Below are 17,904 nucleotides of genomic sequence, written 5' to 3'. Positions count from 1 at the left end.
TTTATTCATAATTGAATTGAGTATCTGTAAAACTAATAGATAGATGTTTTATCATATATAAATATTTAATAGTTCTATTTTTCAATTTTTTTTTATTTGTTTTTAATTATTTTTATCTAAAAAATATTGAAACACTTAAAGCATTTTAATTTATAAAATTAGATTCGCCCATTATTAAAAAATATTAAAATATTTAAAGATTGCTATGTTATTTTTAAATTTAATTGATAATTCTTTTAATATTAAATATTTTATAATAAATAAATACTATATTACTTCAATTTGTACAAAATCGTGCATTCTCTATTGAATAATCCACTTTAAATAAAAATTATTTGGGATTTTTAGTGGAGCTCATTTAATCGGTAGTTTTTTTATTGAGGAATTACAGTAAAAGTAAAATTTTTTATTTTCTTAATTTATTTAATAATAATTTTAATGTAAAAATAATTTAGATATTTAAAGTATTTTTATTTAGAAAATAAAATTAGCCTATTATATATTAAAATTAGAAAAGTTGAATAAAGTTTGTTTGTTTTTTTTAAGTTTTAATTTGATTCATAATTGAATATTGGGATATGTAAAATTCATAAATAGATATTTTATCATAAATAAAAAGTTGATAGTTTAATTTTCAAAATTTTTTCATTAATTTAATTATGATTTTAATGTAAAAAATGCAAATAATTTAAATATATCATTAAAAACATACCTTATCTATTAGCACTCTCTCTACATAAAAAATAATTAAATAAATAAATAAAATGTAAATTATTTTATAATAAAAACTCTTTCAAAAATTATAAATAATCATTTTAAATATTTTTTAAAACTCTTAAGATAGCTTTTTATTTAAAAATATAGATATAAGATTTTTGAATGAAGTAGATTGATATTTAAAAAGGATAAATTCCAGATGCTAAATAGATATCTGGAACTAATTTGATGACTAAGAAATAAAAAGAAGAATTACTGAAAGAGCTTTAAACTTAGCCATAAGCTGTTGATAAGCCTGTTAACTAGAAGGCACAATATATGTATAGAAATTTATTATATTTAGAAATTATTCAGTTAATTTAGTTTTTTTTCCATACTTTTAAAAATGAAAATATTAAAATTTAATTATGTTTAAAAAAAATAGAAATGATGACTCTAAAGTCAATTTTTAGAATTGGGTTTTAATACTTGTAAGTTTTTCTAGCATGATACTAACTGCAACTTTAATATATTAAGGTTTAAGTGCATCAAGTTTAACTCAGCATTCAATGTATGCTGATAAAGCTTTAGTTCTACTTGGAGCACTCACTTGCATTCTCAATATGATTACTATTTTTGGTAAATTTATTGCTACTTTATAAGGAGTTAAATAAATTCAAAAATTTAAATAAATTTATTTAGTTTTAAAACAGAAAAATAAATTTTTTTTATTTTAAATTAATAGCATCACATTTTAACAAGAAGAGAACGTTGCTGCTAGTCGTTTATTTAGATTTTGTAATGATTGTTTATCTTTTAGTTTATGCTTTTGGTTGCATCACTTTTAAACCTAACATGCAACAATGGGTTTACACTAATTGGGAAACTTTATAAAATAAAGTGTAGAAGCAAACATTTGTAGAATTTTAGCAAGAAATAGAAAATTAGATTATTTCTTTAGGTGTCACAGCCTTAACTCTTTCTATTGGATTTATAATTTCAATTACTATCATTGTCATAAGAATCCACTTAAAAAAGTAATTTTTACGTATTATAAAATTAATCTAAATACATATTTTATTTATAGAATTCTTTTAACTTTTGTGCCTGCCTTTGCACTCATGTTTATCGTATTAGGAAGTGGTTTACTTTATTTAACAATATATGCTTTAGTTCACTTAGATTTTATTGATATTCCTTTTTGGATGAACACTGTTTCTCTGTGCTTGGCAGGAGTTTTGATTTTAATTGGAACAATTGGATACTTTGCTTCGCTTTATTAAATGAGGAAGCTTACTATATTTTATTTAACTTGTGTATCATTAATTAGTTTATCTATTCTCGTTTGTTGTATAGGATACATCATACTATCAGGTAAAATAAACATGTATGTTGAATAGCATTGGCCTTAGATAAGAGATCAATTAGATAGAGCTGGAATTTGGATGCCAAGATCTACTTTTACAAGTGGATTAATTCTCAATATTAAATTTTCTGGACTCTATGGCATAAGCTTTTTCTTGTTTTTAGTAATAGGTCTTGCTGGAAGTATTTACCATGTATCATCGTGGTGATATATTTAAGCTTATCTTAACTGGAATTTTCTAAGTTTATAAATAAATTAGTGTTGACATTAAAATAGTTTTATATTAAGTCTGTCAAAGTTATTAAAATGTATTTATTTTAATTTTAATATTTAAAACTAATTAATGAGTTGGATTGTTTGTTTTAAATTTTAGTTAATTATTTTAGATATAGCTTTTATTTATTTTTATAATAAAAAAGGTTAAAAATAAAAATTGATTTATTTATCATCAAAAACTTCATTTAGTTTTAATAAAAAATAAATTGACTTAATATAATTAGAATATAGGGATAGAGAAAAATAAATGAGCATAGACGTTGTTTTACAATCATTAATTCCAAAAAAGGCTACAGATGATTAAACAATTTACACTTTGCTGAAGTAGTATGCTGTTTTATAAGTTAGCTTAAAGCAAAATGAGTAATTTTCAGCAGAAATTAGCTAGGAGTTAAATAGTGTATTTTAGAAAAACATAAATGACGAATCTATAAAAAATAATGCGCAATTTCATAGAAAATATTTGTTTTGCCTCCTTTACTTGTATCAGCAACTCAAATAAAATAAAATTATGGTCTAAATAGATGTTTTACAAGGACTTTTTGAATTCTCTCTAAGTCTCAGTTTAACATCTACATAAATTAACTACTATTTTGGTAATAATTAAATGAATATTTTATTTTTTTAATAATTAAAATAGCTATGAACAAAAATAATTATTTTTTTTAATGAAAAGTTCTAAAAACATTCAACAAAATTTTAGTGAAGTAAGGAGGAGAACAAATCAATGTGATGATAAATGAATTTTTAAATGCAGAAATTATTTTAGAAAGCTCTGTTTTGCAGTTCTACAAAACTCTTAAAGAAAAAGTAGAACATGCAGATATAGAAAGTCACCATACTCAACATCTTAAAAAGCAAGAAATATTGATAGATTTTTATATAGAGTATGTCTAACTCAACATTAAAAAGGGGTAATTCTCCTAAATTAGTGAGTCCGTCCAAGGAGTTACAAAAGATATATTTAAGGTCTACATTTGGAATGAAGATACAACTTCTATTTTCTAAAAAGTTTGCAGTAGTGAAGCCAATGGTTTTGATTTTTCAAAATACAATGTTAATTCTCTTTATAATGCCAATTATTTTAATAAAATGAGAGAAATATTGTTCAAATACTTTAGGACACTATTTTAGTCATAAAAATCTATTCAAGATAACATCTCTAGTGTAAGTTTATTTTCTAAATAATACAATATAATTTTTTTTTAAAGGAATTTAGAAAGAGGTATTTATAGTAGAGAAATAACCTTAGTAGCTAGCCTGATAAATAGCATAACTTACTTTGTTTTGAAGTTATTAAATTTGTAGAGCTCTTGTACTTCAATAGAAAGTATGACTTAAATGATGAAATTGTTAAAAGCGAATTTTATTGGAGTGATTTGAAAAATACTCTCGAATTATATGAAAATTTCGAAGCCTGTAAACAAGGTGTTAATGCTTTAAATGGTATTCTTGAATCAGTTTAAAATAGATTTAATGAAAAGGATATTAAAAATGATAAAAATCTTTTGGAATATAGTAAAATTTACACAAAAAAGTATAAAACTTTTGTAGATCTTTACATAACACTTGACAGTTTTGCAGTTCACTTGATTAAAAGCTTGTGGCCTCAATTAGCTAATTTCTTTTAAAAAGATCCTGTAGGGATCAATAAAATTGTAGAAAAAATCCCAATTTTACATCATTTGAACTCTGAATGGCCAGTATATATCTTATTCAAAAAATCAATTTATCACAACAATTAAAGTATTGTTAAATGCTGTGTAAAGTATTTCTTGAAAATGGAAGAAATAGATATTGATGATTTATAAGACTTGATATATGACTATGCAGTGCCTATTTTAAATAACTGTTTATTTTACAATGATGCTACTCTAGATGCTGATAGTAAATTCTATAACGTTGTTTAAACTTTCTTTTTGAATGCCTATCAAAAAATACTCAAAAATTTAAAAGAAAAACTAGAATAGTCCAATTAAGGTATTATATTTGATTGATGATTTTGAATTTTTAATTATTTTTAAAAAACACAAACTTGTATTTTGGTGAATAGTTTAGTTTATTTCATATCATTTTAATAATAATAAAATAGCTCAAGAATATGAAGAATGTAGTAAAAAATTACTCAACCATCACTTAAAGAGATTGATCTAATCTGTTTGCAAGCATATTGTTCACCCTTAGGCAGTTTGCGCCTTTTTATTAGTTTTTTCTAACTTGAATGAACAAAGCACCTCTATAAGTAGTGAAGAGATAAAAATGATATTAGACTTTACTCAAAGAGTTTATGCAAGAGCAAACGTTAGAAAAAGAACTATTTTTGCTAAAGGGTTAATTTCATTAATTGTCAATCATTTAGATATTTAAAACATTGAAAATGAGTAAATTTATGATTTGATACTTGGATTCCCTTAACAAACTTTCGAATGGATGAGCATCAAGCAATTTAATGGGCCTTAGCATTTAATTGAACTTGATTTAGTTAAAATAAATGAAGAAATAAACTCTTCATTTTAATACAAGAGCAAATTATTGTATTTCTTGATAAAAAATGCTGAAAAATTAAACATCTCTTAGACTTTAATTGACTTAAGAAACAATATATCTTAGATTAAATTGTAAAATAATGAAGATTAACACTCGTATTAAGATATGAATTAATAATATTTAAAATTCTTAAGTTTTACCAATATTTTACTAGAAATACCCTCTTATTCTCATGCAATTAAACATCTAATTGATAATTCTAAAGAAATTAAAAAAGAATTAGAGTTCCTTTATTAGTTCTCTATTGATGGCAAATTAGCAGAATTTACTTCTTCTTGGCTTTTTAATGACAAAATATCTGATATTTATACTAATTCTTATCGCCCTTACTAAGAAAGTACTTAATATATTCTGCAATTAAAAGAATTGATAAAGCTATTTAAGGATACAAAGGAAATGAAAAAAATACATGAATAATTAGACTCTGTTAGTGCTGATCTTCTCAGTTATTTAATGCTTAGAATATCAGAAAAGGATATTGATTCTAAATAATACTCTGATTTTTCTTACTACTAAAATGAAATTTTAGATCTGTTCTTCAATTTGTACTATTATGCTATCTCTCCTCAATTGCTCAGACCTACTCACAAATTATCTACTTCTCTATCTAAAGCTATTAAAAATATGTTTGAATAATTGATTTAACTTTTAAATAGATAAACTTCATAGTCACATTCAAACGAATCCATTCTATCACCTGGTGAAGAATAACTAGTGTGCCTTTACTTTGAAATTTTATCTTGTATCTGTAAGTCAAATTTAGATATAATTTAATAATCACAAAAAAGTGCTAACAGTTCTATTTTTATTGATGATTTAATATTTGACAAGGGTTTGGAATTGGTTTAAATCCTATCCTTATATGACTCGCCTAGTGATTAAAATTATCCAGTTATCAAATAGTTGGCTTCAAAGCGTGGGTTCTTATCTAAATCTCATGCACTTCTTTGCAATTTAATGAGCTTGCTAAGCTTTAGCAACGAAATTTATAACAACCCTAATTTCACCAATATTATTGATAAAGTAGTTGCAGATGCATATTATCTTGCAGATGTCTTTGATTTTAATAAATTAGATGAGCTCTTTATCATGTTGAAATATGTTTATAATCCTTACCTTGTAAGTCACCTCAATGATGAAAACTAAGAATAGCTTATTAAAGACTTTAAAAATCTTTTTGAGTTATGTTTCAACCAAAATATTTTAACAACTTAATTAAATTACATAACTTATAAAGAAGTTCACTATATGTACGAATGGGCTTTGGACCAAACACTATTTTACAATCCTTACATAATAAAATCTGACATTATTTAACATTTTATTAAGGTAACCTTGAAGGCAGGTTAAAATAATTGGTTACTATAGAGAAAAGTTGTGGATAAAATAGCTTCAATATTTTATTCTGACCCTTCTTTACTTGTTTCTTTTGAGAAAACTATTTATAGATTCATCAAAATAAAAGTAATGAATTGAAATTTGAATAGAAAATCTTATTTTAAATAATTTTTTTCTTAATTAGGAATATAGAGGATTTGATAATGGAATGGAGTTCTATAAAGATGAGTTAGAAATTCCTTTAGCAAATGAACTCAAAACCAAATTTTCTAATAACATAGAATATTATGGAGCTTTCCCAAGATTTATGATACTAAAACTATTAGAGAATATTGTTATCTGGATTAATAATTGTGTGAATAATCCTAGTGATTTATTAGATGAGGTTACTAAAGCTAAATTTAAAACTTTAATTGATTTTTATATAAAATATACATAAAATTTGTTAGAAAGAAATTACTAAAAGAAGTACTAAAAGTCAAGAAACTCACTTCTTCCAAATACCAACCATTATAACTCAAAAATCCGTATGTGGCAGTGTCTCTGTGTTATTAAAGATTTCTTTACTGAAAAAGTTATGAACTTCATTAAAAATACCTTTGATTAATCAGAGTATAATGTTGATAGACTTATATCTGACATCAAAGAAAAAATTTGGGGAATCTTAGATTTTAACAATTAAGTCAACATTAGACAATATATTGAAGTATTTACTCTTCACTTATACAATGAATTCCCAGTTTATTTTGAATAGAGCATCATAGATGGAATCAAGGAAAAAAATAACAGATCTCAATACTCTATTCCCTTAGTTTTTGTAAATAGTTTTTTTTTTATTTTTTAATAATTTTATCTTATTTATATTAGATGGCTGGTTATCAATTATGCAGAAAACCAAATAATCTTAAAGCCAAAGAAGTTTTATCTCATTTAATTCCATATACTGGATCACATGTTGCATATCTTAGATCTATTGCATAGTACTTTGTTTCCAAATTCACTGAAGCTAGTAAATAATTAATATTTAAATCAATAATTAATTTAACTTAAACTTATCTCAAATAAGATGAAGAACAAATTAAGGATGATATTTTATTGAAGAATCTGAATTCATTTTTTACAGAAAACAAAGAATCCATAAAAATGAGAAAAACATTTGATAAAATTGTAGAAAAATTCCAAAAGGTTATTGAAAACTTTAATACAGAGCAACTTTTGAGTATTGACATGGATGGAAATGGTGAGGTGGTTCACGAAAATGTGATTGAAGAAATAAAAAATGTTTGTATGAACTTGATATATTAATTAAAAGAACATGAAGATGCTCCTCCCAAAAAAGACGATTTATGGAGATTGTAAAATAAATTCAACTGATATATTGTTAAATATTTTAATATTATCAATTAGAAAAACTTAAGAATTCATTCAAGATATTCCAATTCCTGATTTAAGTGAGGTTACAAACTTCTAGAGAAAAATTGATGTGGTTTAGAATGAACTAGATTAAATTGAAGTATTTATTTATTTATTCTTAATATTTCTAAAATATTAAACAAAAAATGTAAAATAAATAGGCTGAAAAGAAAAAAAGGAGAAAAGAAAAAGACATCATAGTTGTAGCATCATTGTTAGAAAAGATACCTAATTTCGGACACTTAACAAGAACTAGTGAAATTTTCGGAGTCTCTTCATTGGTCATTCCTAATAAAGCAATTTTGGAAGAAGAAGGTTTCAAGGCTATATCAGTTACAGCAGAGAAATGGCTTCCTATTTAAGAAGTAAAGGAAAAAGATCTTATGGCTTTCCTGATTCTTAAGAAAAAGCTTGGCTACAAAGTAAATTTTAAGCATAAAAATAAACCTAAAATGATATTTAAAAATTAAGATTGTTGGATTAGAACAAACAAGCAAAAGTAAGATGATACAACATTAAGAATTCCCTGATAAATGTATACTTCTTTTAGGAAGAGAAAAAACAGGTATCCCTCTTGAGTATATTGAAGTAAATATTGTTCGTTCAATTCAATTATTCTAAAATAAATAAATTTAAAATAACTCTTTAAATATTTTTAATTAATTAGATATTAGATGAATGTGTAGAGATTCCTTAATTCGGATAAGTAAGATCTCTTAACGTTCATGTTAGTGCAGTTATTTGCATTTGGGAGTTTGTCAAGTAAAAATTTATCAAAGAATGAAATATTATTGACTTTATAATAACAACTAAATCAAAAATAAAATTTATAATTTTTTGTTTTCTTTCTTTGGTATTTCATAAAATATTTTTAGTGTGTAAATTTTATAAATTTAGCAATCAAATATTTTTATTGAATTTTAAAGAGCTTCATTAACTTACTTTTCTGAGTATTAATGTAATAAAAAATTATTTATATAGAATTCATAAAATATTTCCTACTTGAATTTTCTCATGAAATATTAAAATTTGTTATATTAAAGTATTTTAGCACAATCTCAACCATTTTTTTTAAGAAAAAGAAAGAAAATAATATTAAAATATAAAAAATTTAAGTAATGATAAATTTGTTTGTTTGTTTGTTTGATTTTTTTTTTTTTGATTATTGTATGGAAGTTTAAATGGTGAATAATTAATTCTAGTTTTGTGAATTTAATTTTACTTTCTAAAATTTCTTAAGATTTCTCAACAGATCCATCATAAAAAGAGATTATAGTTAGGTAAAATATTTAGCTGTTATTTTTAATCAATTATCAAAAAACGAGATAAAGCTGTAGAGTAATTACTAATATACAATTAGCAATGTAATAGTAAAACTATAAAAACAATCAACAAAATAAAAAAGCTTCACCTTATTCGAATAAAAAGAATGGGTAAAAAGTGCATTAATTGTAAAATCCAAATTCTTATGATGACCAGCTATCTTCAATACTTTTCAGCGAATCATAATACTCAAACAAAAAGCCATCTAAAAACAAAGTGTATCATACACCTGAAAAAAAATACGATCATTCTACTTAAAAAAAAGTACCTCCCTAATAATATTAGATATTTTAAACTTAGAATAATCAAATATTTGGATTCAATTAGCATCCTCTTTTGTAAGATAGAGGATAGCCTATAGGTGAATACAAATGGCATTTACCTTAAAGGTAATAGCTCCCTTTATAAAACTAGGAAACAAATAAAAAATATTTTAACTAAAATTCATTTCAGCAGGAACAAAATAGCAATTTAGGTGCGGAAGAATAGCATTCTTATATTCCATCTGATAATTCAAGCAATATCTTTGATTCTATGAAAAGCTTTTCTCATTCATTTAATCATGGAAATACTTTTAATTAATAATCTAGTCCTTTAAAAAATGAATAACATTTTACTTAGTATAATAATTTTTCAACAAGCTAGTAAAACTAAATATCCTAAGAAGCTTAATACTAAAGCTTTAATAAAGGATTTACTCAAAGCTCTTCTGAAGGCCAGCTAGATAGTACTGATTAAATTATAAAAAATATGAGAGCAGATTTGCTTAAAGTTGATTTTGATAAGAATAAAGTGATACCAAACTCAAATGTTTAGGTTATATGTGAAGATGAACCTCCTTAAAATTTTATATCTTTCTCATAAAATGATTATAATCATAATTTATTTAACAATAACAAGTAGAATGATCAGGGCTATTTATATCACTCTTCTCATGTTTCTCCTGTTGACTATGAGCCTTCTCTAGTTTAAGATCCTAGCAAAAGAGAGTCTTTTAACGATATTAGCAATTTGTAGATTTAAATAAATCACAAACATAATCAACTTAAAATGGATGATTAGAGCAAAATTCAAGAAAATAATACTTAGAGATTTGTTAAATAAAATTAAAATAATTCAGACAACTATTCTGAGAACTTGTTTTCTAGTCAACAAAAACCAAAAAAGTAAGGATACGATCCAATATATATGGATATTATACAAAACATAGAAGCTAGCAAATAATATTTAAGTTGCACTCAGAAATGTTTGAGCTAATAAAAGGATTAAAAGAAATAAATGCATATTTATGAAAGCATTTTAGATGAAAATAAAAATAAAAAGGCTCAAAAGTAAATAAATGCTTCTTAAAAATCTACTTCTTTATAACCTAAATAAAGCTCAGCTAAAAAATAATCTTCCTATTATTCAACATAAGTATTAGATTCTATACAAAAAAAGAGATCAGTGCTTTTGTAAAATAGTAATGTAAAATATGGAAAAAGCCAATCTCCAAAATTAGTTCATAATCAAAGTTTAGACTTTTTAAATCAATCTCCGACTTCAATAAAAAAAAATAATTCAATCGAATCTAAGCTGTCGCTTTTAAAAGACCTTACCTAAAGGCATATATAGAATTTACCTTTAACTTCTCATTTAAGTTCTCTAAAAAAGTAAAGCTAGTCTCCAAACCAAAAAAACTCAAGGTCAGGATTTGAGGTTTGCACATTCTTGAAAGACCCTTCAGGAAAATCACTCATTAGACCTGACTCTATGGAGAAAGCTATATAAGAAAGCCATAATAAACCAATTGTAGGATCAGGAGATTTTAAGTAAAGATATGAATAGGAATTAAATTAAGCTAAATAAAAATTGTTAAATGAAGAGAAACTATCTGTTCAATTAGATAGCTAGATACTACAGTTCAATGATGATTAAAAAAATGTAAAATTTTAATTCATCTTTTTTTAAATTATATGATTTTTTAAATTAAAAGATTAGATAGCTTATTTTGCAGACAGATTCAAAAGTAAACAAGCTAGAAATTAGAAATAAAAAGCTTAAATAGAAATGGGTCGAATAAGGATTAAATTAGGAATTAATAAATGACTAAGACACTAAGCTATAAAGATTAAGTAAAAATTAGATTAATTTATAGATTTATTATTAAAGCGATTAATATTAACTAGGAGATCAAGAATAAAAGAACGATTTTATTATTTCTGAGTTATAAAGATATAATGGAGACATGAAAACTCAATTAGAGTAATTATTAAAATAAATAGAAATTGAAAAGTCAATTAAAACTTAAATACAAAGTAACATAAAGCAGAATTAAAATACTTTCTTATAAGATGAATCTCAATTAAGCTAAATAAAAATGCTTGAAAATACTAATAGTCTAAATAATACACTTAGTTTGCCTTCTTCTCCTTTTACTATTATTGGAGGATCCTTTTCTGTTAAAAATCAACTTCTATAAAACAAAAATGTAAATATACAGTTTAATTAATGTCCTAAATCAGATGATTCTCTAAACAATATTGTTGGCAACTCTTTTGACTAATAAGATTAAATGATATCTCATCTAATATAAAAATATAGTCCTTCACCTAAAAAATAATAAACAACCCCATCTTAGTCCAACTAAACTGTGAATACTTGCAGTAGTTACCAATCTGAAAATAAGTACAAACCATAAAATACAACTTAAATTAAAAACATTCTTTAATCAAGAGGTCTCCATGATATAATGGAAGAACCTTCAGATGATTCTAAAAATTCTTTTCTTCCTCTTGTTAATTACTAAAAATGAATTAGTTTAGTTTACATTTTTAAAAAAGCAATTTTCATAATTATTTGTTTGTTTTTATTATATCAATTTTTAATATATTTTTTTTAAATTATAAATAAAAAATGTGAAATAGGATACTTAGGTTTGTTAAAAAAAGAAATTAATTTTATTTTTATTAATCAATAAAACCTGGATATTTTTTTAATACTTAATTTAATTTTGAATAGCATAAATTCAAATAAAAAAATATACTATTCATAAAACTAAAAAATATCTAATAATTTATTTAATTTTATACTAATTATTTTATTTTTAATCTCCTTAAATAACAAAACGTCTAGAGTTAAAGGTTCTAATTAATAAAGAAAGTTATTTATTTTAAATTAAAAGAAATTTCTTAAATTTAATTTAAAAAAAAAAAAGATTGATTATAAAATTCAGTAATTAATTTTTTTACATGTATTTTAAATTAAAATAATTAGAACTAAAAAGATACAAAATATATTTAAAAAAAATAAACAAAATTTTTTATTAAAAAATTTTTCTTTGTGGATTAAAATTTTAATTTTATGTGAAAGAAAAACTCATAAATAAAGCATTTTATTTAATGTCTTGTAAAAAAATAGTCATAGCAAATATTTTAATTATTATTTGATTGAAATAAAATTTTAACATTTTATCTATACCTTAAAGGATTTGTTTCTATTTCTGATAAAAATATTGTTAGTAGTTTACATATTCTTTTTAGGTTATTAATCTTTTAAGAAAAAAAGAGTTCAAGTTACTCAAAATTCTAATTATACTTTTGTCTAATAATAATTTTGATAGATAAAATTTTTGAAGCTAATTAAAAATGGAAGGGAAATAAGAATACGAATAGAATATGAAATACAATTAAAGTTTATTGAAATTTAAGTTGATAATTTAGATTTATATTAGTCATTCAATTCAGTATTTTTTCATGAAAGGAATAGCCTTTTCTTGAGCTTCCAATTGCTTTTCCATTTGGGTGTTAACCAAAGAAGCAGGAATACTTCCTTTGGGGTCCATAAGATAGAAAGATTCAATCTTAGTTTTGTTGGCATCAATAGGAGTAAAGATATTACCATTAATAACACATTCACCTCTAACAGCATCGTTCTTAACCTACTTGGCGTGGGTAGGAAGATTAACCTTAACGATAATTTTTCCACCATTGGGTTAGTCTCTGATTTATTGAACACATAAGAAGTCTCTGGCACTGACCATAAGTTTACCCTTGAGCTTGAATTAGACAACTTTTGTGGTGGCATCAATCTTTTCAATTTCTTGAATGAAATCACTGTTATCTTTGCTCTTGTGTTGGGCTTCAAAGTCTTCGTTGAAGTACTTGACACAGGATTCTAACTTGACGTCGGCAATAGTTTCAATTCTGGCTAAGAGTAAATCGTATTTTTCGTATTTACGGGTGTATAAGGTGGAGGATCCCAAAGTTTTACCCTTGCTCCATCCTTCAGTCATAGCAGCAACCTTAGTAACAGTGGCAACTTATTAGTCGAGTTAAGCAGTGTAGTTGGCTTCCATTTTATCTTTATTGTTTTGCTAAGTTTTATATTATTGATTTTACTTGAAGTAAATGTTTTTAATTTGTATTAATTATTGTTACTTTTATTCGCTAAATTGGATGATATTTAAATCTAGTTATTTATATAGATATACTTACACAAATTTAAGGATTAATTATGTTTAGCTGAACGCTATATAAAAATAGAAAGAAGAACAACTGATGCGTCAACTTTTCAAAACATTTTGAATTAAATTTTAGGCATTATTAGTAAATCAAATTTATTAATTTGTGGTAATATTAGAATCATATTCATAGTGATTTACATATTATAAAATTTCACAAAACTTTACTTCTCTTTCGTCACAGTTTAATTGTCATCACAACAGTATATAACAATCGTCACTTTTTTTTAATCTTTAGGCATTTATATCGTAAAATTTTATTACAAATATATAATTTTAATCTTCTTATATTTATAATTTAAGTATGAGCAGGAGTTCTTAAATTCATATCCCTTCAGATATTTATGAGTATAAATATCTGGCAATCATGCTGTACTACAGTAACATTTTTAAAATTTTATTTATATTTTGCTTAATCTTATAGATTAAGATAAGCATTAAATCTTATAAAAATTAAGCTTACATACGACTACTATCTCATCAGTTGCGTATTATTAATATGCGAAAAATATTATGAATAAATCTTTGAATTTCGCTATCACCAAAATCTCTCATTTAATAATAATATATTTATAGGAATAATATATCTTTGATAAGATTTCTCTATAAATATTTTACGTTATAGCAATAAAAAAATAATATCGAAGATAAAGAATTGAGTTGTATTTAAATTTAGAGATTTTGTTTTAAAAAATATTTTACTTAGTTTTAAAACCAGGTTTCAAATAAATTAACAAATATATTATAAAGCTAATGTCTTCCAAATTAGCTAAAAATAATCAAGGTAAAAATTACAAATAGCTTACAATAAATAATGAATAAAATTAGTTAAAATTCTAAATTTAAGTGAAATTAAAAGAAGCAATCAAGCAATTATTGTCATTATTGTTAAAAATTAAATAGCTAAAGTAAAAATAATGAATGACAAATTTATCTTTTTAGAATTCGCTCACCAATATATTCAATAAATCAATTCGTAATTTATTTATAAAATCTATTCAAATGATATAGAATAGACTTTACTTTTGTCTTGAGATTAATTAACCTTATTTATTGAAATTAAAAAGTAATATTTAGCAATAAGTACTTTCAACATATTCTTCTATTTTAAATAATATTATTCAATAAATATAGGTCTACAATCTAATTTACATAATTTTTTATTTCATTTGCTTGTATTTGAAATATCCATTTTTACCCTACATCAAAATTTATCTAGAAAAAATAGACTAGCTTATTTCTTACTGACGACCTTTTAATATTTTTAGACACACACAAAATTATAAAATGTATAAAGCAAAATTAGCTTAAGTTAAGAAAATTAAAAGTAATTGGTTTAGCTGAGACTTTAAAATCAATAAATTGAAAATATCTTTTACCATTTTTAAGAATTAGAAAATAAATAATAAGCTGTGATAGCAATTTTTATTGCATTAAATTTTTATTTCATTTAGTTCTAGAATTTTTAAAATATTTGTCTGATTGATATCTTTTCAATATAAAAATTTAGTAATTTATTTGGTAACCTTTTTTAAGTTAATCATTATTGATAAAATCTTAAATAGTGCGTAAACCATCTAAATATTCTAAAATTATTTATTCTATCAAAAATTCTTAGACACGACACCACCAAAAAATTTTAAGGAAAAAAATATAAAATAAATGTAAGATCAAATTTGCAGCAAAAACTATCAAAAACAAAACTATTTTCGCTTAACATATCACTAAAATTATAATTTTTATTTTATTTATTAATTCTTTTGAAAAATAAAACTAAATATTTATATTAAATTCTAAATAGCTTAAAATAGAATATTAAACTAATAAATAAATCATTTAATATAGCTAAAATAATTAAATCATTAAATATTTTTGATCATATAAAGATATTTTACCTTCAAGATATTTAATAATTATTTTTATAAATATTATTTAGATAAAATATAAAATTATTTTTAATAAATAAATTAATTAATATTAGAATAAAAACACATTTTTGAATTATAACACAATCATTTGAATTTATTATTATCAAACTCATAGCCTATCGCTTTACATGATAGCTTTACTTTTCTATTAACATTTTCTTCTAATAAACTTAAGCGAATAAGTAAATGTCTTTCTTAAAGAAATTTAAAAATTAATCTTTTTGAATCTATTGAGCAATTTTAAAAAATCTAGCTTCTAAAATTTAAATTTAAAATTATTTTATTAAATAAAATTTGCTTAAATTTAAAAAATTTATTTACTTTTCTTTAAAGAAATTAAAATTAAATCAATTAATTTTATTTTACAAAATATTTACTTCAATAATCTTTAGTATGATTAATACACTATTTTCAGTAAAATGAGAGCATAAATAAATTAATATGAATAAAAGACAATTAAAATATTTATAAAACTATAAAATAAAAATAATTTTAAATAAATTTTATAATAAATTTAAATATTATCTGATTAAAATCTATTTTATTTAAAAAAGAATATAATAATAAAATAATTTTTTTAAATTTTAGATATTTTTTTTGATATTTGATTAATTAGTGCTTGCTCATCAGGAAATAAAATATCATTATCCTTCAAACAAAATTAATATGTAGAATTGACATATAGAATTGATAGTTTTCCATGGCTTAATTTGAATTTCTTCAAAATTTTCTTCAACTCCATAAGGCAAATTTCTAATTTTTCTTTCAAAATCTGTAGTTCTTTTAAGTTTTTAGATCTAAGTTAGTTAAAAATCTTAAGTTTTCTGATAGATCTCACTAACTTTAATCATTTTTTATATTTTTTTAAGATATTTTTTGCTTTCTAGCTTTATTTTACAAAATATTTCTTCAAAAATCTTTGTATGATTAATTTATGCTTTATACACTATTTTCAGTAAAATAAGAACATAAATAAATTAATATGAAAAAAAGACAATTTATATATTTATTAAAACTATCAAATAAAAATAATTTTAAATATAATCTGATTAACATATATTTTATATATAAAAGAATATAACAATATAATAATTTATTTAAATTTTAGATATTTTTTTTGATATCTGCTTAATCAGTGCTTGCTGATCAGAAAATTAAATTTCATTTATCCTTCAAACAAAATTAATATGTAGGATTGAATATATCCATATAGAATTGATAATTTTCCATGGCTTAATTATGAATTTCTTCAAATTTTTCTTCCATTCCATAAGGCAAATTTCTAATTTTTCTTTCAAAATCTGTAGTTCTTTTAAGTTTTTAGATCTAAGTTAGTTAAGAATCTTAAAGTTTCTGATAGATCTCATCAATTTTAATCATTTATTTTATTTTTTAAAGATATCTTCTGCATTCTAGCTTAAGTTTAAAACCATCATATTAATCACAATTGAACTATTATTCCTATTTTGAAAGGCATTTTTCAAAATTTTCAAAAGAATAATAATATGCAGCAGTACCTCCTAATGCTATCAAAGCAAGAGTAAAGGTAATTTATATTAAATTTTTTTGTATTCCCATATTAATATTTTTGAATTAATTTTTTTTATGATAAATTATTTATATTTTTGATTTTTATTTCTCAAAATATTTATATTTACTTTAATAAAAGGTAGTTTTGATTTTGTTTAGTTTAAGACAAATAAATAAAACTATACTTTTTTTTTCCTATCAGAAACCTATTAGAAATATAACTTTATTTATTTATTTAACATTTCTTTTGAATGATATTTGTGTTACATATAAATATTTTATTATTTTTATTTTTTATTAACACTTTTTTGACATTTTTTAGATTTTTATATTTCAATTTTAAAAGAACTATGATGATAATTTATATATAGTAGGCATTTCATTAGCTAGATATAGATTAGATTGCCACAATAAATAATTTTTTAGTCTTGGATAAACCTTATTTTATGATTTTTTTAATTATATTTTTTTTCTAAAAATTTATTATTATATTTAGTTTTAAAATTTTACCTGAAAATAATTTTTTTATTTTTTACAAAACTCTTCCTATCCTTTTTACAATAATATAAATAAATTAATGATTTAATTAAAAGCCTTATTTGAATTTTTATATTATGAAATATTTTTAAAACTTATACATAGTTAAAATTTAATATTAAAATTTTTTAGATTGGTAATTTATTTGATATTAATGATGATAGTAATAATTGAATAAATTTATTATAATTAATTTAAATCAGTAATAAATATTTTTTTGCTTTTATAATTATTTTTGATAATTAATACTGGATTTTTTTTGTTCAGTAGATTAAAAGAAAATGTTTCATAAAATTTAACCAAGATTTGTTCAAGAATTATATCTTTAAATGAAAAATGAATGAATGAGTGCATGTAAGATTCTATAACTAAAGCAAAAAATAATGAATATTAATGTTAAAAAATTATAATTTGATATTAGGTTGAATAGTAAAAAAAGAGTTATTTAT

At 22.3% G+C, this 17,904-nt stretch overlaps 5 protein-coding genes across 5 annotated transcripts; 3 read left to right on the top strand and 2 right to left on the bottom strand. All coding sequences in view use genetic code 6, as the record gives it.

Annotated features, from left to right (window-relative positions):
• Nucleotides 1–879: 879 nt before the first annotated feature.
• Nucleotides 880–2,270, top strand: TTHERM_000218289 (TrmH family RNA methyltransferase; the record flags this gene model as incomplete). Its single annotated transcript, XM_012798724.1, has 4 exons — nt 880–1,037; nt 1,142–1,335; nt 1,442–1,733; nt 1,784–2,270. 4 exons carry the CDS (start codon nt 880–882, stop codon nt 2,268–2,270), a joined length of 1,131 nt encoding a protein of 376 aa, XP_012654178.1.
• Nucleotides 2,271–2,585: 315 nt separating this feature from the next.
• Nucleotides 2,586–8,420, top strand: TTHERM_00218280 (TrmH family RNA methyltransferase; the record flags this gene model as incomplete). Its single annotated transcript, XM_001020500.2, has 11 exons — nt 2,586–2,934; nt 3,015–3,505; nt 3,550–4,318; nt 4,431–6,349; nt 6,408–7,040; nt 7,091–7,232; nt 7,290–7,578; nt 7,631–7,736; nt 7,798–8,058; nt 8,108–8,224; nt 8,304–8,420. 11 exons carry the CDS (start codon nt 2,586–2,588, stop codon nt 8,418–8,420), a joined length of 5,193 nt encoding a protein of 1,730 aa, XP_001020500.2.
• Nucleotides 8,421–8,890: 470 nt separating this feature from the next.
• Nucleotides 8,891–11,753, top strand: TTHERM_000218279 (TrmH family RNA methyltransferase; the record flags this gene model as incomplete). Its single annotated transcript, XM_012798723.1, has 3 exons — nt 8,891–10,882; nt 10,935–11,073; nt 11,128–11,753. The coding sequence occupies exons 1-3, from the start codon at nt 8,999–9,001 to the stop codon at nt 11,751–11,753; spliced, it is 2,649 nt and encodes an 882-aa protein (XP_012654177.1). The 5' UTR covers nt 8,891–8,998.
• A 927-nt stretch (nt 11,754–12,680) lies between these two features.
• Nucleotides 12,681–13,388, bottom strand: TTHERM_00218270 (START domain protein; the record flags this gene model as incomplete). The annotated part of the gene is made up of 1 exon (XM_001020499.4): nt 12,681–13,388. Exon 1 carries the CDS (start codon nt 13,293–13,295, stop codon nt 12,681–12,683), a length of 615 nt encoding a protein of 204 aa, XP_001020499.3. The 5' UTR covers nt 13,296–13,388.
• A 3,161-nt stretch (nt 13,389–16,549) lies between these two features.
• On the bottom strand, nt 16,550–16,966 carry TTHERM_00218260 (transmembrane protein, putative; the record flags this gene model as incomplete). The annotated part of the gene is made up of 1 exon (XM_001020498.1): nt 16,550–16,966. The coding sequence occupies one exon, from the start codon at nt 16,964–16,966 to the stop codon at nt 16,550–16,552; it is 417 nt and encodes a 138-aa protein (XP_001020498.1).
• Between the last annotated feature and the right edge of the window lie 938 nt (nt 16,967–17,904).

The sequence above is a fragment of the Tetrahymena thermophila genome (assembly GCF_000189635.1).
Source record: "Tetrahymena thermophila SB210 genomic scaffold scf_8254564, whole genome shotgun sequence".
In the NCBI taxonomy this organism is placed as follows: domain Eukaryota; phylum Ciliophora; class Oligohymenophorea; order Hymenostomatida; family Tetrahymenidae; genus Tetrahymena; species Tetrahymena thermophila.
Note: the sequence above shows the minus strand (reverse complement) of the source record. Positions and strands in the feature narration are given on the sequence as shown.